The following is a 23,165-nucleotide window of genomic DNA, read 5'->3' on the forward strand; positions in this document are numbered from 1 at the left end:
TGCTGAAGTCTCTTATGTGAAATGGTGTAGTACCACTGGCCCTGAGTATCCATGCATTCTGCATTGGCTGATTCGGAGGGCCAATTGTATTTTAAGTTTATATTTGGGTATTTATATTCACCTGTGTGTTCATCTAATCTGATATTACTAGATATCGTTTTCCTAATTGGTACTCATCAATATGAGCTCCTTTTAGTAGTGTGATAAGAATTTTTTGCTGTTCACGTAGTACCAGATTTGGTCAGTGGGAACACTTTCAAACTGGTCCCTGGTATGCCCCAATATCAAAAGGATGGTGTTGGTTTTTTGAACACTTAATTTTTTTCTAGCATTGCAAGATATTCTCATATGTTTATTTCACCACTCATCTTTGGAGTTGGCCATGTTTTATAAGAAAGAATCTGAAATTAACTTCTCCAAGGAGTTCTGGTTGCTTATTATTGGGAAATGCTGTTTAGAACACAGAATTCAGGCCCTGTGTATCTTCATTATTCCTGGTGCCCATTGCTTCTGGATCCTTTCAGTGCCAGAGCTGAGAAAGGTTTGTATTTTAGATATTGTGAATTCTAGTCCAACTCAACTAGTTCTTCCTTGCTTTTTTTTTTTTTTTTAAGGCATTTTTAATAGAAGTTATTGCAGTAATTTCATCTAGCTACAGAGTGATTATCAGGATGAGGATGTTGGTTGTGTTGTTGTTCTTGTTTTGCCATGCCATCTGGCTTGCAGGATCTTAGTTTCCCAATCAGGGATCAAACCCAGGCCCTGGCAGTGGAATGGTAAAATCCTAACCACTAGATGGCCAGGGAAATCCTCATTGTCTTCCTTAATTCCTATTTATACACCTTGTCCTCAGTGAGAATCCTGTGCCCAACGGAGTCAGCACATTTAATCTATTTGGTAGTTCCAGCATCTCACATAAAACAGTTTCAAAACTGCTAGAGCTATATCCATTAAGACAAGGAAACCTGTTAAGAGTAGAATTCAATTCAAGATTGCTTGCAATTCTTCCCTCCCCACCCCATCCCTGGGTTGTCAGTATATTGTGTTTGATTGTTATTCGCGTTAGTTCTCTCTCCCTCACCCTCTCATCCTCCTCCCTACCCTCCGTACATGGTAATATAAAATGACAGGTGGGTTAAAAAGATTTCTGCAAATGAACAATGGGTTGCGCTCTGTGTGCTTAGTTGCTCAGTCATGTCCAACTCTCTGCAGACCCTTAAACTGTAGCCCTCCAGGCTCCTCTGTCTATGTTTTCCAGGCAAGAATACTGGAGTTAGGTTTCAAATTCCAGGGGATCTTCCCTACCTAGGGAGTGAACCCATGTCTCTTGTGTCTCCTACATTGGCAGGTGGATTCTTTACCACTAGTGCCACCTGGGAAGCCCTAAATGGTGGATTGAAGCTAATAAAACAATAGGAGCACAAATGAAGAGTAAGAAAACAATTTTTTATTTCGGGTATGAGTTTTGGTCAAGTGTATTTCAAAGTTAAAGCAATGATGACCTAATTAGATTTGACAGGAAGTTGACAAAATATGTATTTCAAATGCTGAAGACCACTTTGTGAAATATGAATTTACTTAAGTAATTTTTGGTAAGAAACCCAACTCCTAAGTGTATTTTGTGCTTGGAGTTACTAGCTAATGTTGGAGAGAAGCAGACAAGATACTTTATTTTTATACATTTTACATATATGAAATATGTTTCATATATAAAAATATAACAAAATTATATATTTACATATAGAATATATTTTATAGTTTTGTAGTTTCATATATGATAGTGAAAGTGCTGAATGGTTATAACCATCTGTACATTTTGCTGAGTAACAAATGGCTCAAATCACAGAAAATAATATATAGTGACTTATTAATTATGCTGCAGTTTAAATAATCTTGCAAGACTGCAATCAGCCGGTTAGATGGGGCTCTGTCACCTCAGTAAAGACCTACTTCTGAGCTCACTTGTTGCTGGGATTCGTTCCTTGGGGATTGTTCGATAAGGGCCATACTTCGTACTCTGCCATTTTCCAATCTTCCATGAGGTCACTCCTGTCCTCTCTCTCTTTTTTTATTCCTCTTCCCTCTGCTCTGTGTTTGACAGATTATCCAAACCACAGGCAGGTAACCTTTAAAAATGTAAAGTTGACACTTTCCTTGCTTGAAGACCCTTATGGGCCTCCCATGTACTTGTGCATTTAAGATAAATGACAAAATTCTTTTTTGTGCTGTGTGGCTTGCAGGATCTTAGTTCCCTGACCAGCGATTGAACCCACACCCTTGACAGTGAAACCATGGAGTCCTAACCACTGGACTACCAGGGAGTCCCTCCAAAATTCTTAGTATAGATTATAATCTTTTATATGACTAGGCTCTCTCTCTAGACCCATTTTAAGCCACAGTTTGTTTGATTCTCTATTGTAGAATTCCTCTCGGTAGTAGTTCTGAGTCTTAAGCTTGCATCAGAATCATCTGTATGATTTGTTAAAGCACAGCTTTCTGGGTTCTACAAATCAGAGTTTCTGATTTGTAGGTCAGGGATAGGGCTTGAGATTTGCATTTCTGACAAGTTGCTGCTGATGGTGCTGGTCTGGAGACTGCACTTTGAGAACTGTTATAGTCACTCAGGCCTTAAAACTCATGAGTTGCTTTCTTGTTTCAGGGCCCTTGTTCATGTACTTTGCCAAGAATATTCTTGCCTACAATTCTTTGGTAGTGAACTTTAAACTAGGGAAGTCCTGGAAGAATTTAAACATATATAAGAAGAGAATAATGTAATGAACTCTGTTGTATTTTTCACCCAGCAATCAACAGATATTACTTTATGGCCATCTTACCTGTTCAATCATTTCCCTTCTGTCTTAACCCAGTGGTATTTTTTTCAAGTATATCCCCAAATTTTTAAATATTTTCTTCTAAATATTTAAGTACTCCTACTACTCTTTGACTTATGCTTAAAGTCTCAGGTTAAATGACTCTTCTTCACAGAGGCCTTCTTCAACCTCTCATTCTCAATTAGGGATTTCTTTGGAGGGAATGATACTAAAGCTGAAACTCTAGTACTTTGACCACCTCATTCAAAGAGTTCACTCATTGGAAAAGACTCTGATGCTGGGAGGGATTGGGGGCAGGAGGAGAAGGGGACGACAGAGGATGAGATGGCTGGATGGCATCACTGACTCGATGGACGTGAGTCTGAGTGAACTCCGGGAGTTGGTGATGGACAGGGAGGCCTGGCATGCTGCGATTCATGGGGTCGCAAAGAGTCGGACACGACTGAGCGACTGATCTGATCTGATCTGATTAAACTTACACCTGGGAACTATACTTTTACTAATACTTATTTCTGTATGTATTTCTCTTAATTAAAACTCCCTTCACTTAATTATAAGATCCATGAAGACAGGAATTATGTCTGTTTTATTCACCATTGTATTTGTAGTCTCTACTCCAGTATTCTGGCCTGGAGAATTCCATGGACTGTATAGTCCATGGGGTCGCAAAGAGTTGGACATGACTGAGTGACTTTCACTCATAGTGTTTGATAATTTGAAGTTAAATATTTGTTGAATGACTAAACAAATTAATGTTAATGGGTCAAACATAATTTATAGCATTTGCTTATAAAAACATTTGGTAAAAGAAATGTACTGGCATCAGCAGTTTTATTATCAGTTAATACCCTACCGTGTCAGGAATGCAATTAGAAGTAGGCCAGTTTGCTTTCTACTTCCTGTCTTCTTGAGTTACTCTTAATTTTCCTGCTGGTGACACTATAGTTTTATATTACTTTTAAAGAGTGCATTTATAAGAATTTTTGTTTGCTATTTCTGCAACTTGCTTAATGTTTGTCTTTTCCCAGTGTTTTTTTAGAACCCTTACTCCTCTATAAGGTTAGGATTAAATCCTTTTCCTTCAGCACTGAAACCTAAATCCAAACAGTGCCTGGGATAAACCAAATGATCATTAAGCATTAGTTGAGTGAGTAAATGAAAAAAAAAAAAAAAAAAGATGAATCATCATCTAACAGAATGTGTATTTTACTTATTTTGTTTCCTGTCCATCTTCCCTGCTCTAGAGACAGACTTCACATGAGCAGGAATTTTTGTATGTTTTGGTTGTACCTGAATCTCTAGTGCCTGAAGAGCAGTGCCTGCCACATATTAGATACTTAATAAATATTTATTGAACATTGTTGTTGTTCAGTCACCCAATTGTGTCAGACTTTGTGACCCCATGGACTGCAGCACACCAGACCTCTCTTTCCCTCACCATCTCCCAAAGTTTGCCCAAGTTCATGTCCATTGCATTAGCAATGCCATCCAGCCATCGCCATCTTCTTCTGCCCTCCATCTTTCCCAGCATCAGGGACTTTCCCAGTGAGTCAGCTGTTCATATCAGATGACCAAAATACTAGGGCTTCAACTTCAGCATTAGCCCTTCCAGTTAGTATTCAGGGTTGATTTCCCTTAAGATTGGTTTGATCTTCTTACTGTCCAGGGGCCTCTCCAGCACCATGGTTTGAAGGCATCAATTCTTTGGTGCTCTGCCTTCTTTACGGTCCAGCTCTCCCAACCATACGTTACCACTGGGAAGACCATGGCCTTGACTATGTGGACCTTGCTGGCAGAGTAACGTCTCTGGTTTTCAGCACACTATCTATGTTTGTCATAGCTTTCCTGCCAAGAAGCAAACGTCTTCTGACTTCACAGCTGCAGTCACCATCCACAGTGATTTGAGAGCACAAGAGGAAATCTGTCACTGCTTCCCCCTTTTCCCCATCTGTTTGCCATGAAGTAATGGGGCTGGATGCCATGATCTTGGAGACGGCAGTGGCAACCTACTCCAGTACTCTTGCCTGGAAAATCCCATGGACGGAGGAGCCTGGTGGGCTTCAGTCTATAGGGTCATGAAGAGTTGGACATGACTGAGCAACTTCACTTTTCACTTTCATGCATTGGAGAAAGAAATGGCAACCCACTCCAGTGTTCTTGCCTGGAGAATCCCAGGGATGGCGGAGCCTGGTGGGCTGCTGTCTTTGGGGTCACACAGAGTCGGACACGACTGAAGCGACTTAGCAGCAGCAGCAGCCATGATCTTAGTTTTTTTAATATTTGACTTTAAGCCGACTCTTTCACTCTTCTCCTTCACCTCATCAAGAGGCTCTTCAGTTTCTCTTCACTTTCTGTCACTAGAGTGGTATCATCTGTGTATCTGAGGTTATTGATGTTTCTCCTGCCTATCTTGATTCCAGCTTGTAACTCATCCGGCTTGGCATTTCTCATGATGTTCTCAGTGTATGGATTAAACAAACAGGGTAACAGCAGACAGCCCTGTTGTACTTCTTTCTCAACCTTGAATGAATCAGTTGTTCCATACAGGGTTCTAACTGTTGCTTCTTGACCTGCATACAGGTTTCTCAGGAGACAGGTAAGATGCTTTGGTATTCCCATGTCTTTAAGAGCTTTCCACGGTTTATTATGGTCTACACAGTCAAGGGCTTTGGCATAGTTGATGAAACAGAGGTAGGTGTCTTTTTGGAATTCCATGGCTTTCTCTATGATCCAGTGAATGTTAGCAGTTTGATGTCTGGTTCCTCTTTCTCAATAACATAGTTATTGAACATACGTGTGAATAAAAATTCATTGTTTTTTAGAGTAGCTTGCTCTCTAGTATCATAAAAAATATATTTTAAAAGTAACTTTTAATAGTGTGAAGTAATTTCGTATATCTTAGTTAGGAACTCTACCAATTTAAATTTATTTAGAAGTTTAATATATCTTAAAATATCTTCGGTCATTCCAAAAACCACTGCTTATTATTTACCATTTTCATACTGTTTCAGATATTCTGTATAACCCCCTTACTAGAAATTTGAAAAGGGAAAAGAAATAAAGCAGAAAGAACAGTGGCAAAGGATGATAAAAATGATGGTGGAAAGTATTTTATTGACTATTACCAGAGAAAAAATTAAAAATATCTTTAAAATAAAACTGTTTCAAAATGTTCTTTAATATCAGGTATCTGACTAGCAATTTTTCTGAATTTCATTTCATATTACCAGATGATCTGCTTCTTTTTTGAGACTGGAAGAGTAATATTTGTATTATAGATATAAATGATTAACGGAGAAGGCAATGGCACCCCACTCCAGTACTCTTGCCTGGAAAATCCCATGGACAGAGGAGCCTAGGCTTCAGTCCATGGGGTCGTGAAGAGTCAGACACAACTGAGCGACTTCACTTTCACTTTTCACTTTCATGCATTGGAGAAGGAAATGGCAACCTACTCCAGTGTTCTTGCCTGGAGAATCTCAGGGATGGTGGAGCCTGGTGGGCTGCCGTCTGTGGGGTCGCACAGAGTCAGATGCGACTGAAGCGACTTAGCAGCAGCAGCATAAATGATTAATGGAAGTTGTCTCAAGTAAATCTGTGATTTTTGTGGGTGACAAAGGCTACAGTTTGTGCACAGCACAGTGCAACTGCTGCTGTGTTTTTTACCTGCATTCATAATTGAAGAAAATGATAAATTTAAGTTAGAAGTTAGTGAAAAGATGCGGTTTTTTTCCTAAGTTCATGCATATCCTGAATTCTAAACATAAATCCTTTGGAGGGGAGTGGGTGCATTGTGAATATAAATTTAAGACTCTTCTCTAAGTTAACAGTTCAGTCTTCTGATTTGCCAAACAGCCCGATCAGAACAATTTTGTCCATGTTCCTATATTTTGTTTAGCCTGCCTCCATTTTCCCCCATGAGGAATCAAAGCTGCTTATTACTCCTGTTCTTACCCTTATATTATTTGCAGAGGATTTATTGCATCTTTGATCATAAAGGAGTGGAGTATGAGCCGAGAGTAAACTCTTTATTAGATTGAAATTCTCTATGATATTCCTTGACTGTATTAGTGCATGTATAAATCTTTTGATGAAACCCTGACTTCATTTAACTAGTTTATTGTTTGCTTATAGAAAAATAGTCCTTTAAATTGATTTGTACTTATATAGAAGTATTTTCTCATGTCTAACTCTTTTGTTGCTTTCATGCCTTTCCCCCCCTCTTTTCTTGAATCATCTTTGAAATATTTTTAAAATTTACTCTCTCCCTTTTTCTCTGTTCACATTGTCACTTTCACATCCTGAATCACTACAGCAGTGTGAATGGGGTTTTTGATTGGCAGGAGATGAGGGAACATCCATTGAGGGCCTGCTATGTTTTAAACAATCCCCTTATTTCTCAGTGGTCCTCTGAGGCCTGCAGAAGGTAAGTTCCTCAGGGTTATTTGTACTGAAGCTGACAAGCAAATTCTGGTCTGATTCCAGTCCACCATGTCATGCTGCCTCCCTAATTGTTTGTATTCAAGTGTGCTCGCTATAGTTTGCTAGATTAACCTTACTAAGAACTATTTCATGGTGGTGGTGTTGCTGTTCAGGATCTGATAGGCCCATTGTAGTGAGTGGTGTAGGTCTTAAACTGTATGACAGATCTGGCATATTGCCCTTGAGCTGTGTTTTTAGGTATATTTCTTCTACTTTTAAAATGAATCCTGTGTTCTAGGTAAGTCATTCACTTACCAGTCCTGCATTATGTTGTATTTCTTATGCCTTCTTTACTCTTTTCACGTGCTTCAGTTCAGTTCAGTCGCTCAGTCATGTCCAACTCTTTGCGACCCCATGAATTGCAGCATGCCAGGCCTCCCTGTCCATCACCGACTCCCGGAGTTCAGCCAGACTCACGTCCATCGAGTCAGTGATGCCATCCAGCCATTTCATCCTCTGTCGTCCCCTTCTCCTCCTGCCCCCAATCCCTCCCAGCATCAGAGTCTTTTCCAATGAGTCAACTCTTCGCATGAGGTGGCCAAAGTATTGGAGTTTCAGCTTCAGCATCATTCCTTCCAAAGAAATCCCAGGGCTGATCTCCTTTAGAATGGACTGGTTGGATCTCCTTGCAGTCCAAGGGACTCTCAAGAGTCTTCTCCAACACCACAGTTCAAAAGCATCAATTCTTCGGCACTCAGCCTTCTTCACAGTCCAACTCTCACATCCATCCATACATGACCACAGGAAAAACCATAGCCTTGACTAGACGAACCTTTGTTGGCAAAGTAATGTCTCTGCTTTTCAATGTGCTATGAAAAGCATATCTAGGTTGGTAATAACTTTCCTTCCAAGGAGTAAGTGTCTTTTAATTTCATGGCTGCAGTCACCATCCGCAGTGATTTTGGAGCCCAGAAAAATAGTCTGACACTGTTTCCACTGTTTCCCCATTTATTTGCCATGAAGTGATGGGACCGGATGCCATAATCTTCGTTTTCTGAATGTTGAGCTTTAAGCCAACTTTTTCACTCTCCACTTTCACTTTCATCAGGAGGCTTTCTTTCATCAGGAGGCTTTCACGTGCTTAGGAAGAACTTTTAATTTCCATTTCTCTTCTCAAGCCTAAACTGACTTGCATTTTTCATGTTTACCAATTTTGCTCTCAGGGGCTACCCTAGTAGCTCAGATGGTCAAGCATCTGCCTGTAATGCAGAAGACCTGGGTTCGATCCCTGCTCCAGGAAGATCTCCGGGAGCAGGAAATGGCAGTCCACTCCAGTATTCTTGCCTGGAGAATTTGGAGGAACTTGGTGGGCTATAGTCCATGGGGCTCACAAAGAGTTGGACATGACTGAGCAACTAACACACAAACTAGTTTTGCTGTCAATGACTTACTTCATTTTAAGGCCACTTACCCTATTTTAAGGTCACTTTATAGGTAAAAATTTAACAGAGTCTCATCTCAAGTACTCCCAAGGGTTGACAGTCAGCAAAACCAGCTAAATATTACTTTACAGATGAAAATTTTTATCCTCACATCCTTTGTTAATATTTTCGGTTGATTTTATTTTTTTAAACCGCTCTATTGAGGTGCAACTGACATATGATAAAATTCACCCATTTTAAGTGCAATGCAATGAATTTTGGCAAATATATAGTTCTGTAACTATCATTACATTCAAACTATAGAATGTTTTATTGCTGCACATATATGTGCTCATATGTACTCAGTTCCTCCAACTACCCCCAGTCCCAGACAACCACTGATCTGCTTTCTTTTACTTTACACTTTTACTTTTTCTAGCATTTCATAAAAATATGATCATACAGAATTTATTCACTCATTGATTATGGACATTAATCCTTTTACTAGCTGATAGACGTTCAAATTATTTCTCATGTTTTGGTTGTGATCTAAGATTGCTATGAACATTCTCCTACAAGTTTTTCTGTGGATATGGTTTTCGTTTTTCCTTTTTTGAGTATATACTTAGGAAGGGAATTGCTGGCTTGTGTGGTATGTGTATGTTTTTAAGAAACAAGTTTGTTTTCCAAAGAGGCTGTACCACTTTGCATTCCCACTGCAGTGTATGAGCATTCCAGTTACTAGCCCTTGGTATTGTCAGTTTTTAATTATAGTCATCCTATTGGCTATGTAGGGTTGCCTTGTTACAGTTATAGTTGAATTTCCTGTACTAGGGTTTTCTTAAATTATAATTAAATTTCTTAATGTTAACCTTAAAATTTTTCTTTAAATTGAAGTATAGTTGATGTACATTATTGTGTTTTTGGTGTACAGCATAGCGATTCAGTATTTTTGCAGATTATATTCCATTATAGGTTATTACAAGATAATGGATGCCCCTATGCCCCACAGTAAATCTTTGTTGTTTATTTTATATATAATAACTTGCATCTGTAATCTTGTACCCCTAATTTGTCCTTTTCCTTTGGTAACCACAAGTTTTCTATATCTGTGAGTTTGTTTCTTTTTTGTATGTACAGTTGTGCATATTTTTTAGATTCATGTGTATATAAGTGATACCATATAGTATTTATCTTTGACTTATTTCATCAGGTGCTTGCATATACACATACACAGCATCTTAATCCAGTTATCTGTTGATGAGCCTTAGGTTATTTTCATGCATATCTTGGCTATTTTAAATAGTGCTGCTATAAATATTGGGGTGTATATATCTTTTAAGATAATTTTTTTTTTTTTCCTGAATAATCCTTGATGACTAACTGGTGATGCTCAGTATCTTTTCCTGTGCCCTCAGGCCATTCATATATATTCTTTTGTGAAATGTCTGTTCATATCTTTTACCTAATTTTTTAAATTGGGTTATCTTTTTTGGTTTTTGGTTTGGAGTTTTAAAAAATATATTCCAAATCCAATTTCTTTTGTTAGATATTTTGGAAATACTTTATCCCAATTTGTGGCTCATCTTTTCATTTTTAAAAGAAACTAGCTTTTGAAGAGCAGAAGCTGCTAATTCTGAAGTAGTACAGTTCAGCAATATTTTTCTTAATGGTTCAGGCTATATTTGTCCTATATGGAATTTTTGCCTAACCCAGAGTTACAAAGATTTTTCTCCTATTTTTTCATCTAGTATATTTATATTTTCAGCTCTTAAATTTAGATTTATGATTTATTTAAAATTCTGTGTATGGAATGACAGTCAAAAATTTTTTATTTATATGCAGATAGCCAGGTTTTTTTTTTTAGCATCAGATGTCTAAAAGAATGTGTTTTCCTCCACTGAATTGTATCTTCATCTTTGAAAATTAATTGGCAATGAGTATGGATATATTTTTGGGATCTCTTCTGTTTTATTTATATTAGGGTCAACATACTAAAGTCTACATCTGAATTTGGCTTGTGGTCTGTTTTTGTAAATGAAGTTTTATTAAAGCACATGGCCATGTCCATTCACTTCTAGGTAATTGTCTGTGACAACAGCAGAGATAGATTTGTGTAGCTGTGACAGACTGTGTTCTACGAAGCTGAAATATCTACCATTAGACTCTTTATGGAAAAAGTTTGCCTATGCCTGATCTATTATTTATACTTATGCCCAAATTACTCAGTTGATTACTATAGCTTTTATAATAAGTTTTGAAATCAGATTGTGTAAGTTTTGAGTTTCTGCTTTTTAAAAATGAGCTCTTCAGCACTTCTGTGTTTCCATGTACATTTTAGAATCAAGTTTGTCAATTTATACAAAAACCTGCTGGAATTTTGAATCTGTGAATCAATCTGAGGGGAAATTAGTAGTATAAAAATAGGTTTTTCAGCCCATGAATGTGATATATTTCTCCATTTGTTGAGCCTCTCTTCTGTATCTCTCAGTAATGTTTGTGGTCTTTAGTTTATAGACCTTGTACATCTTTTGCTAAATTTATTCCTAAGTATTTAATTTTTATCTATTAATGGTTTTTAAAATAAAAAGAATTTTTAAAATTTCATTTTTCAGTTGTGTGTTGCTGACAATACAGTTGGTGGTTTTTTTTTTTTTTTATGTTGACCTTATATACTGCAGCCTTGCTAAATTAACTCATTCTCCTAGTTCTGGTAGATTCCTTAGGATTTTCCCACTTCTATGATCATGTCATCTGTTAATAAAATGGTTTTACTTCTTCCTTTCCAATCTGTCTGCCTTAATCTTAACACTGTTTAGTACCTCCAGTATAATGTTTCATAGAAATGGTTAGCAGACCTTCTTACCTTAATATTTGATCTTAGATAGAATCACTTAGTTTTTTACCATTAAGATTCACTGTTGGTTTTTGTTAACTTCACTTTATTTTTTTTAAACCATAAGTGCATGTTGGATTTTGTAAAATGTTTCTTTGTAAATTTATTGAAATGATCAGTTTTTCCTTTAGTCTGTGAACATGGTGAATTGCATTGATTTTTGTATGTTAAACTAATTTTGCTTTCTTGTGATAAAATCCACTTGGTCATGATATATTATTTTTTAATATTGAATTTGATTTCTTAAGTTGAGGATTTTTACATTAGTATTGATGAAGGTCTACAGTTGCAGTCTGCAGTTTTTCTGTAATGTCAATGGTTTGGATATCAGGATAATACTGGCCTTATAAAAGTAAGCTGAGAAAGTGTTTTGGTAAGAGTTTTTTAATCCTATATTAATATAGGATTAATATATTTTTTAAAATGTTTGATAGAATTTACTAGGGAAGTAGTCTGGGTTGATTTTGCTTTATGATTTTTACTAATAGCTAAATTATAAGAGATTTCATAATTTCCCCTTAGCTCAATGAAAAGCGTACTTTAATTGGCACAATTTGAAAATATATATTGGACTTTGCCTTGCTTTCTAGTTCTGTTAAATGTGGAAGGGACATGTATGAGAAGTTGAGAACCAGCATTTCCAACTGTATCCTTTAAATATAATAGGGAAATCATTGTAATATTTTGGCTAAATGTTTAAGCTTTTCTTGTTATAAAATACTCAGTTGCTTTGCTTTTTCACCTTCTTTTTTGTTAATTTTAGGAACATAAAAGAAGTGTAGAAAATCAAGCAGAAAGGAAATTGGAAGGTCAGAATTCCCAAAGTCCTCATCAGATCTCACAGTGTCTCAAAACAAGCTCAGAGAAAAGTGGTCATGTTCCTGCAGTGTCAAATACACAACCAGTTCTGCAGTATGGTAATCCTTATGCAACACCAGAAACAAGAGGTTATTAAAACTTTTTTTGTTGACATTAGCCAAATACGGAGGTGTTTTTTTTTGTTTGTATCTTTGTGGGATTAGAGAACTGTTCTGTTGGTATAATCAACTCTAATAGAAATCTTGTTTTATAACAAGCAGTTTTAACTGGCTTCATCTAGAAGCGATACACCATGAATGAGGAGTCTATTTGCTTATTACACATAGTTTAAAGGTCATTTGGGTTAAAAAGAAAAACATTTTTTGGATACACTAAAATGGTTCTTTATATTCTTTTCATCCTTGCAATAGACAGGGATTCTAATTCTAGGACCAGTTTTTACCCTACCTTTCCAAAATTTTTATTTCAGATGGAGCAGATGGTGCTTTTTACCCAGATGAAATCCAAAGGCCACCTGTGAGAGTACCCTCTTGGGGACTGGAGGATAATGTTGTCTGCAGCCAGCCCGCTCGAAACCTAAGCCGCCCTGATGGTTTAGAAGACCCTGAGGATAGTAAAGTAAATTGAATTTCCATTTTCTGAGCTCGTCTCTTATTTTTGTCTGGTGCAGAGAGTTACGTGTGTGTGGGAAGAGAGAATATGTGTGCTTGTGTGTATACATGCTTGCTTGCTTCATCTTTTTGAATAAGTTTCAGAAGGATATTTTAGGATTTATTTGGAGAATGATCTCAGAATATTGTAGTTATAAGATAGTTTAATCTTTTTCTAAAAATGATGTTCATTATAAATCTTCATTCTCCCAAGAATCATTTTTTATAATTTTATTTTTGTGCTGGGTCTTCGTTGATGTGAAGGCTTTTCTCAAAAAGTGGCACGTAGGTGCTGCTCTCTTGTTGTGGGGCCCAGGCTTCTCATTGTGGGGGCTTCTATTGTTGTAGAGAACGGGCTCCAGGGTACGTGGGCTTCAGTAGCTGCAGCACTTGGGCTCAGTACTCGTGCTTTGTGGGATCTAGAGTACAGGCTCAATAGTTGTGATGCGTGGGTGTAGTTTGTTCTGCAGCATGTGGGATCTTCCTGGATCGGGGATCAAACCTGTGTCTCTTTCATTGGCCGGTGGGTTTTATACCACTGAGCTACCAGGGAAGCCCCCAACATAATTTCATCTTAAAATTTTTTTAAAAAGTTGAGCTGCAGTTGACCTGTAACATACTAGTTTGAGGTGTGCAACATAATGGTATTTGTGTATACTACAAAATAACATAAGTCTAGTTAACGTCCATCATCTACAGTTATAATTTTTTTCTTTGTGATGAGAAGATTTAAGGTCTGCTCTCTTAGCAACTTTCAAATATATAATACATTATTAACTGTAGTCATAGATGGTTTAATCTTAATTATCAGAGTAATTTATATTCTTTTGATTATAGATGTTCTAGATTGGAAGAAGCAAAGTGTTAATGACAATATTATCCTCTGGTGTGCATCTTTTCAGTTTTGCATGTAACTAATATATCCCATTTTAAATTATAAGGTGAACTCTTTGTTATCTTTAGCTTAGAAAGAGGAAGAAGTGTGTGTATCATAGTTTTTTAGAGAAACACTCTTGTAGACATCATTTGTATTTAATCTCGGCAGCACAATACTGATGGACTGATGGTAATTGAATCAGTTTATGTAGCATGACATTCTTTTTTTCATTTAGGAGATTTCTTTACCATTTAATAGATAGACCTTTTTTTTTTATAGCAGCTCTTGTTGGATTTTCTGTGCATTAAGAATTTAAAAGAAATGCTTTATCGTGCTCTTTGCAAGTACAGTGGTATCATGACCTGTTTCTCATTTAATCTAGTTTGCTGCATTTAATTGCTATTAACCTTTGCAGAAACTGATCAGTGTTCAGACAGGCATGATTTTAGCCCTAGAGCTCAATACCCATAATGGAGAAAAATGTATTTCTCTCTCCTGCCTTTTGGCCTCCTGTGTCCATTACTGGGAATAATTAGGAAAACTGTCAGAACTTTTGTAGCCTATTTGAAGTCTAGAGTATTATCTTACTGCTTTTTCACACCTTCACTTCACATTTTGCATATTTAATCTGATCATTCTTGGCACAGATGTTACATGTGACAAGCCCTTCTCTACTGTAGTCATCTGCTTCAGTTTAATTAGCAGAATGTTCTTTCTGATCTGTGTGCTTTGCCCTCCTGCAAACCCATGAGAAACAGTGTTAGAATCTTGTGCTCGTTTGCTGACATGCTTAAATTTGATAATGAGATAGAAGGGCTCTTAATAGGCATATTTTGGTAATTGTATTTAGCTATCAGAAAATTTTTCACATTAGACAAACTAATTTTCATTATATTCAGACCTGTTTTTTTAAAATTCTTGTCATTACAACAACAAAAATCACTTGCACATGAAATATTTTAGTCGTTTTAGTTAGAATAAAGAAAGCAGATTTGAGTTGACCTGTTCCTTTTCTCTGGTTCTTTGCCCTTGGAAGTATTTAACAGCCATGGGACCTAGCACCTTTGAGTTGGGGCTGAAGCAGCTACACTTACAGGCCCCTATAGTTATATTGCACCATATCCCCCATACTGCCATAATTCCCTCCCTTCTGCACCAAAAACATTTGTTTCTATCAGATCAAAAAGCCTTTTATGACTCACTCCCCTTTACCTAATAGTTGTAATAGCAGTAACTGTAACACTGTAATTATGATGATGGTGATAGCTACAGATGTTTCTGTAGTTTTGACAGCTAATGTTTTAATATTTTAACTCTCCATAGCTGTCCTATGAGGTAGGAACTGTTACTATTTCTATTTGAAAATGGAGGAAACAGAGATACTAACTGGCTTGCTTCAGCTCATACAGCTGATAAGTGTACTACAGCCTCGTTAGTTGGACTGTGGAAGCTGTGGTTTTACCACCTATCAATCTATCTAAATCAGAGGTTCCCAAACTTTCTCAGTTCATGGGCACCTTCAGCATCTCAGTAAATTTTTTTTTTCATAGAACCTCATAGGCCAAAAGAACTACTAATGATTTCCTAACAAATGTGTAGTAATTAACCATTAAAAAAAAATACACATGAAAGAAAGTCATATTTTTCTTAAATAACCTGTTCCAAATGGGATATATATGGCTGTTGACCACCTGATGACTTCTCAAACCTTGAAATCAAATTGAAGCCATTTTCATTTTCTATTTCAAAGTGGTTTTCACCAGGCACCTGCTTTATATCTTAGCAACTGCCAAAATCTTAAGGATAAGATGTCATCGAAAGGAACACAGCACTGTCTAATGTTGAAACTGTGAGCTGTCTTAAACTAGTTGTTTACATGGTATCTGACAATTAGAAAATTAAAAATAATCCATAGTACCTCTGTGAATTTGCTTTGGTGCTCTAGCCTTCTGCACACTTCTTGGAATCATGGTAAAAACCCTTAATACCCAAAATTATTGGATCAACACCATTGTCATCTCCTGGGAACTTGTTAGAAATGAGGAATCTTTACCTCCACTCCAGATCTGCAGAGAATCAGACAAAATCTTTTAGTGATCATATGCTTAATAAAGTTTGAGTACACTAGGATGTTTAGACCAAAGTCCATCAAGCAAGGCTGAATTACTTTCTTTAACATACATCTCACTTTCCAGTTGTTTTCATGTCTTTGTAGAATGTGTTTCCCTTCCACCCATACTAGCTTTACCTCCTTCTCCTCTATCTCTGAAAGACTGAGGCTCACACATTCTATTAATGTGTCCTTTGTTGGCAGCTTTCTACATGAATCCTTCACTGTGAATCTAGTATGCAGTTTTGTTGGCAGCTACCATGAATCCTTCACTGTGAATCCCCCAACTGAAGAGAGATAATTTTGATATAGACATTTTTTTTCTGATGAGCTTTTTAGTTTTTGTTCTCAGAAGGATCTGTGATTTTCAGAGGAGCTATGTGGAATGGTGCATCACCGTGACTTTGATTTCCTTTTACCTGATGGCTGATAATGTTGAGCATCTTTAACATGCTTGTTGGCTGTTTGTATATTTTCTTTGGGAAAATACCTATGTCTCTTGGCCATTTTAAAATAGAACTGTTTGTCCCTTGACAGATAGATGACTTAAAAGATCTTTCCTCCCATCTGTGGGTTGTGTTTTCATTCTTTTTGGTGGTATCTTTTGCAGCACAAAGTTTTACATTTTGATGAAGTCAGACTTACCTATCCTTTTTCTTTTGTGTGTGTGTGTGTTTTTTTTTTTTTCCATTTTTCTATTTTACCTATCCTTTTTCTTTGCTTGCACTTTTGGTGCCACATCTCAGAAACCATTGATTTATCTAAGGTAGCTCTAGCTTTTAATTTAGGTCTTTGGTCCATTTTGAGTTAATTTTTGGATATGGAAAAGAGTAACATTTTTGCGGGCATTCTTGTCCATTATGGTTTATTACAGTATATTGAATATCCCTGTAGTATACAATAGCACTTTGTTGTTTATCCATTCTATACATAATAGTTTGCATCTGTTAGTCCCAAACTCCCAGTCCAGCTCCCCTCTCCCTCCTATGGCAACAAGTCTGTTCTCTGTGAGTCTGTTTCTGTTTCATAGGTGAGTTTTATTTGTGTCATATTTTGGTATTTGTCTCTTTCTGACTTCACTTAGTATGATAATATCTACGTCCATCTGTGTAGATGCAAATGGCCACTCTTTTTATGGCTGGAAATTGCAACCCACTCCAGTATTCTTGTCTGAAAAATTCCATGGATAGAGGAACCTACGGTTGCAGAGAGTCAAACTTGACTGAGCAACTGAGCACTACTACATATTGTATTGTGTGTGTGTGTACATATATAGTGTGTATATATACAGTAGAATATTATATATATTTATAATATATATTATATATTCTCTTGTGTGTGTATATATACATCACCTTTATCTGTTCATCTGTCAGTGGACATTTAGTTGTTTCCATGTCTTGTCTATTGTAAACAGTGCTGCTGTGACTATAGGGGTGCATGTATCTGAGAAAAGTGACAATTGAAAAGTAATAGAGATCTTATAAAATTATTTTCCTTTTTAAAAATATCTTTATAGTTATAAATTCAGTTGCTATTCCTTCACTGACATATTACAGGAAATGGATGTTTGTTGTTGTTCAGTTGCTAAGTTGTGTTCAACTCTGTGACTCCATGGACTGCAGCACACCAGGCTTCCTTGTCCTTCACTGTCTCCCGGAGTTTGCTCAAACTCAGGGAAGTTTGGAGGAGTTTGAATAGTAACATCTCATGAAAAGAGGATGTTGACCAGTATTAATAATACAGAGTTATGAGGGATAAAGATAAACATTTATTTAAAACTTTATGTAATAGTTACCCAGAGTTATTGGTACTCTGTTCTTATGTGTTGGTTTTGGCCTTAGCAGATGTTTCTTAAAGGATGGTTTTGAGCTAAAGTAATAATTATCAACTTAGTAAAAGTTCTGTTAGGTGGTAGATCTTTGTTACTAGTTCCTAAACGGCTCAGTGGTAAAGAATCTGCCTGCCACTGTAGGAGATACGGGTTTGATCCCTGGGTCAGGAAGGTCCCCTGGAGAAAGAAATGGCAATCCATTCTAGTATTCTTGCCAGGGAAATTCCATGAACAGAGGAGCCTTGTGGGCTATAGTCCATGGTGGGGGGGTGGGGGGTGGCGGTTGTTGCAGAGAGTTGGACATGACTAAGCACCTAAACAAACAAACAATGATATCTAAATTATTTCAATTAATAATTCCTGGCAAAGGTTGAGAAATGCTGACTATCTGAATCCTAATGATTCAAATGGTGTAACTAGGTGCATATTGATGGTTTGATCACAATTGCAGTTTTTATTGTGGTTGAATACATATAATGTAAAATTTGCCATCTTAACTTGGCAAAACTTAACTATGTATTATTTTGTAACACATGGTTCTATAGCAGTAAGTACAGATGACCCTTAAACAACGTGGAAGTTAGGGGTGCCAGCCCTCTGTGCAGTTAAAAATCTGAGTATAACTTATCGGTCCCCTGTATCTGCACTTTCTCCTATATCCATGGCTCCACATTCGAGGATCCAGCCAACTGCAGATCATGTAGTACTGCAGTATTTACTACTGAAAAAGTCCCACATATAGGTGGATCTGCGCAGTTCAAATCCTTACCGTTTGGTGGTCAACTGTATATTCATATTGTTGTGCAACCAATCTTAAGAACTCTCTTCATCTTGACAAAACAGAAACTCTATTAAATGGCAATTCCTTTCTTCCCTCCGCTTCAGCCTGTCAGCTGTCAAATTTGATTATTCTAGTACCTAGGGCTTCCCTGGTAGCTCAGCTGGTAAAGAATTCACCTACAATGCAGGAGATCCTGGTTGGATTCCTGAGTCAGGAAGATTCCCTGGAGAAGGGATAGGTTACCCACTCCAGTATTCTTGGGTTTCCCAGGTTTCTCAGACGGTAAAGAATCTGCCTGCAATGTGGGAGATCTGTGTTTGATCCCTCCGTTGGGAAGATCCCCTGGAGGGCGTGGCAACCACTCCTGGAGAGTCCCCATGGACAGAGGTGCCTGGTGGCTACAGTCCTTGGGGTTGCAAAGAGTCGGACATGACAGATCGACTAAGCACAGCACAGCAGCAGATACCTCATATAAGGAGAATCATATATAGTGTTTATCTTTTTGTGGTGGGATTATTTCACTTAACATATGTCTTCAAGATTCATTTATGTTATAACGTGTTAGAATTTCCTTCCTTTTTAAGGCTAAATAATGTATGTGTACACCATACATTGTATGTATATGCCACATTTTGTTAATCCACACATCCATTGGTAGACATTTGAATTGTTTACACCGTTAGGCTATTGTGAATAATGTGGATATGACCATAAGTGTACCAATACATCTATTTGAGTTCCTGTTTTCAGTTCTTTTGGATATAAACCCAGAAATGGAATTGTTGTATCATATAGTAATTGTATTTTTATGATCATGATTGTGTTTTGAATTTAGTATGATTTTAATGTATCTTATTGTCTAAGAGATTAGTTAAACTCGTGATATGCTTTGATAAGGCAATGGCACCCCACTCCAGTACTCTTGGCTGGAAAATCCCATGGATGGAGGAGCCTGATGGGCCACAGTCCATGGGGTTGCTAAGAGTTGGACACAACTGAGCGACTTCACTTTTACGCGTTGGAGAAGGAAATGGCAACCCACTCCAGCGTTCTTGCCTGGAGAATCCCAGGGACAGGGTAGCCTGGTGGGCTGCTGTCTATGGGGTCGCAGAGTTGGACATGACTGAAGCGACTTAGCGGCAGCAGCAGCATGCTTTGATAAAAAACAAGAATATTTTTATATACTAGATTTTGAATTGAGCATCCTGTAAGAAGTTTTGGGTTTCAAGTAGGGCTTCAGTTTACTGTAATATATTTCCTTTGCTTAAAAACCAGTTTGCACTAGAAAGAGCATTATGCTGATGGGTCTAAAGGTATATGAACAAGTAGGTGGCTTAGACCTTTGTAGATTAAAATTCTATTGAAAATATTTTAAGGAAAATTTAATTATTTGCAATTGTTCATAAATACATTTCAGTGTGGTATTAAGCAGTTTTGTGAAAATACCTAGGTACTTATATTTTAAAACCTGCTATTCAGAATCCTTTTGAGTTGACAACTTTCAGTGCTAAAACTTGATTAAGTGAAAGCTTTCTAAACTAGAATACTAATAAATTTGAAGTTTATTAATTAAAAAATCAGTATTGAATGATGTCCTCACATTCTTTTAATGTATATAGTAAAGCTGTATGATGCAGTGTTGAAATCCTGTTGGATGTTTTTGGTTCTTGCCTGCCTTTCTCTTTTTTACCAGTAGCCTTTTTTTGTTGCTGGCAGTGAGCCTGTTAATAGCCTCATTTCCCTAATTTGTTGTATATAAGCTAGTATGGTTTGGAAATACCCAAGCTCAATGAATAAAATGGAGTAACTGTATTTGTGAGTGAAAACTTGGTCCTTTTGCGTGACAAGACTGCCAGGGACTATATTGTATCAATGGACTCCTCAGATTTTATTACATACTTAACCTATTCTCTAAGTAGGTGGTTTCTTATTTCATGAACGTCTCATTATTCTATCTAGAATTCTACTCAAGTCCCTCTACTCTTTTATTCTGGTAGAAAATATAATAAGAGAGTTATCCTTACCAAATTGTATATGGCTTAGAAAATATAAATTGCTTTTTAATCCCCTTGTCCACATTTTATCAGTTGGGTTAACAGGTCTGATAGGTTGGTCTGAATCTAGCACCTTTGCTTCAGACTCTACTGTTAGCTGATTCATGGAGGCAATAAATTGGTATAAGCTGTTCAGTTCAGTCGCTCAGTCATGTCCGACTCTCTGCGACGCCACGAACTGCAGCACGCCAGGCCTCCCTGTCCAACATCAACTCCCGGAGTTCACTCAAACTCACGTACATCGAGTCGGTGATACCATCAAGCCATCTCATCCTCTGTCGTCCCCTTTTCCTCCCGCCCCCAATCCCTCCCAGCATCAGAGTCTTTTCCAATGAGTCAGCTCTTCGCGTGAGGTGGCCAAAGTACTGGAGTTTCAGCTTTATTGAGCATCAGTCCTTCCAAAGAACACCCAGGACTGATCTCCTTTAGAATGGACTGGTTGGATCTCCTTGCAGTCCAAGGGACTCTCAAGAGTCTTCTCCAACACCACAGTTCAAAAAGCGTCAATTCTTCGGCGCTCAGCTTTCTTCACAGTCCAACTCTCACATCCATACATGACTACTGGAAAAACCATAGCCTTGACTAGATGGACCTTTGCTGGCAAAGTAATGTCTCTGCTTTTGAATATGCTATCTAGGTTGGTCATAAACTTTCCTTCCAAGGAGTAAGCATCTTTTAATTTCATGCCTGCAGTCACCATATGCAGTGATTTTGGAGCCCAGAAAAATAGCTATTACTAGGGAAAAAAAAAAAAGTAGTTATGAGATTTTTGGCTCCATTAATATATTTGGCACCAGAAGGTTGTATTTTATTATAAATATCTCTTGAATAATTTCTAAATGTAGAATATGAAGAGACCTTTCATTATGTTTTTATTTTCTTAAATAGCATTTCAAAATTAAAAAAATTAATATATTTTATATATATGAGAAAATTTTGTTCACTATCTTATATGTAGTTGTTTAAGCCGATTCATGTTTCAGGTATTGTTACTGGAAGGCCTAAATCTGGCAGCCAGAGTAATGTGGCACAGAATCACAATTTACCTGTCATACATATTAAGCTTAGCAGATTCAACTATGCATCATCTTCCCTCTTTGTATGCTTAGATTTTAAAACTGGATTTTAGTTAAAGACTTTTAATTTTTGAAGTATACGAAGTACTTGTCCAATATTCCTCAGCTTCTCAATCTACTATTAGATTACTAATCCTGTTTTTCTTTTGCTCAAGTATAGCCTAAGAGAATCATTTGCCAACAGAAGTGTTTTCTCAGGTGAAGCACATGGGCGGGGGAGAGTGGGGAGCCTTGTGTTACCCCACCCCCCGACCCATTTCAGGAGGGGATAATTGTCAGAGTAACCGCGTGTTCTGCCATCCTCACCCTTGTTGATGTAGCAGCAATGTGCAAGTCTGTAAAGTGACCACTGGGTGCAGGCTTGGAAATCCAAACCAGCATTTTGGTTTTGATCCCAACTCAGATGTACAGGGTTTTCAGCAGGCTATCTTGATAATCTGTTCATTAGGTAGTTATATATTAAAAAAAATTAATCTGATTATTTTACAACAGGGTTTTTGAGACTTGTAGTTTGGTGCATTGCTTTGCTTTTAACACAGTTTTCCAGTTGAATTTTCTCATGTATTTGCCAACAAAATGCACACGTAAACCTCATAGATATTGCTGGTTTTCCTTTAATTTCTACATATTGTACAGTGGATGTATATTGTCAAAGATCCTGCCTGTCTTACACACTAGTAGGTATTTAATGAGAATAATAGGAAAATATAGTCTTAAGATTTTTATGAAAGTGGCCCATGTATGGATGATAAAAATGCAGTAAAGTTACCTACATATAGGTCAGAAGTCTATTGATCTTCATTTGTTCACACACTCTGGTGTAGTACACTCTCCATTCCACTGAATATTGCTTTTTATTTCAAGGTAAGACTTAGTCCACAGTGAAATACTCTGTAAAAACAAATTACTTTCAAACTTCTATTTACAGGAAAATCTGATAACAGAAGTAAAGTTTTTTAAAGTAAAATCTTACTTCCTTTATACAGTGCTTGATTAAATTGAGGGACTTCTGTTTGGTTTCACTTTTTCTCAAAGTTGCAAAAATTGTTCTTTGCCTAGGAAGATGAGAAGGTGCCCACTGCTCCTGATCCTCCAAGTCAGCATTTACGTGGGCATGGAACAGGCTTTTGCTTTGATCCCAGGTAAGTTCTCTTTTTTCTGTGTAGAATTGGGATTACCAGTGGTTCTCAAGGTATGGTCCTTGAAAGTTAGAAATGTGTATGATTCAGACCTCCTGAACCCAAAATTCTTGTTGTGGGGCCCAGCAATATGTATTTTAGTGTGCCTGTGCAGATGGTGCTGATACATACAGTCCTTTGAGAGCCATTGCTGTAAACTTTAGTTGTTAAACTGAGTGAGCGGTGTTGGGAAATTACAAGCTCAATTAATCTTTA

At 37.2% G+C, this 23,165-nt stretch overlaps 1 protein-coding gene across 2 annotated transcripts in view; it reads left to right on the top strand.

The window, feature by feature from the left end:
• The window catches only part of TAX1BP1 (Tax1 (human T-cell leukemia virus type I) binding protein 1), an 84,237-nt gene that overhangs the window by 58,876 nt on the left and 2,196 nt on the right, over positions 1–23,165 (top strand). For both annotated transcript variants that reach the window (XM_010855406.1, XM_010855405.1), the window contains 3 exons: positions 12,334–12,517; positions 12,859–13,007; positions 22,831–22,913. In XM_010855406.1, coding sequence (XP_010853708.1) covers positions 12,334–12,517; positions 12,859–13,007; positions 22,831–22,913 — 416 coding nt within the window. The remainder of the gene's footprint in view (positions 1–12,333; positions 12,518–12,858; positions 13,008–22,830; positions 22,914–23,165) is intronic.

Source organism: Bison bison, unplaced genomic scaffold (genome assembly GCF_000754665.1).
Source record: "Bison bison bison isolate TAMUID 2011002044 unplaced genomic scaffold, Bison_UMD1.0 scf7180017864364, whole genome shotgun sequence".
Classification (NCBI taxonomy): Eukaryota; Metazoa; Chordata; class Mammalia; order Artiodactyla; family Bovidae; genus Bison; species Bison bison.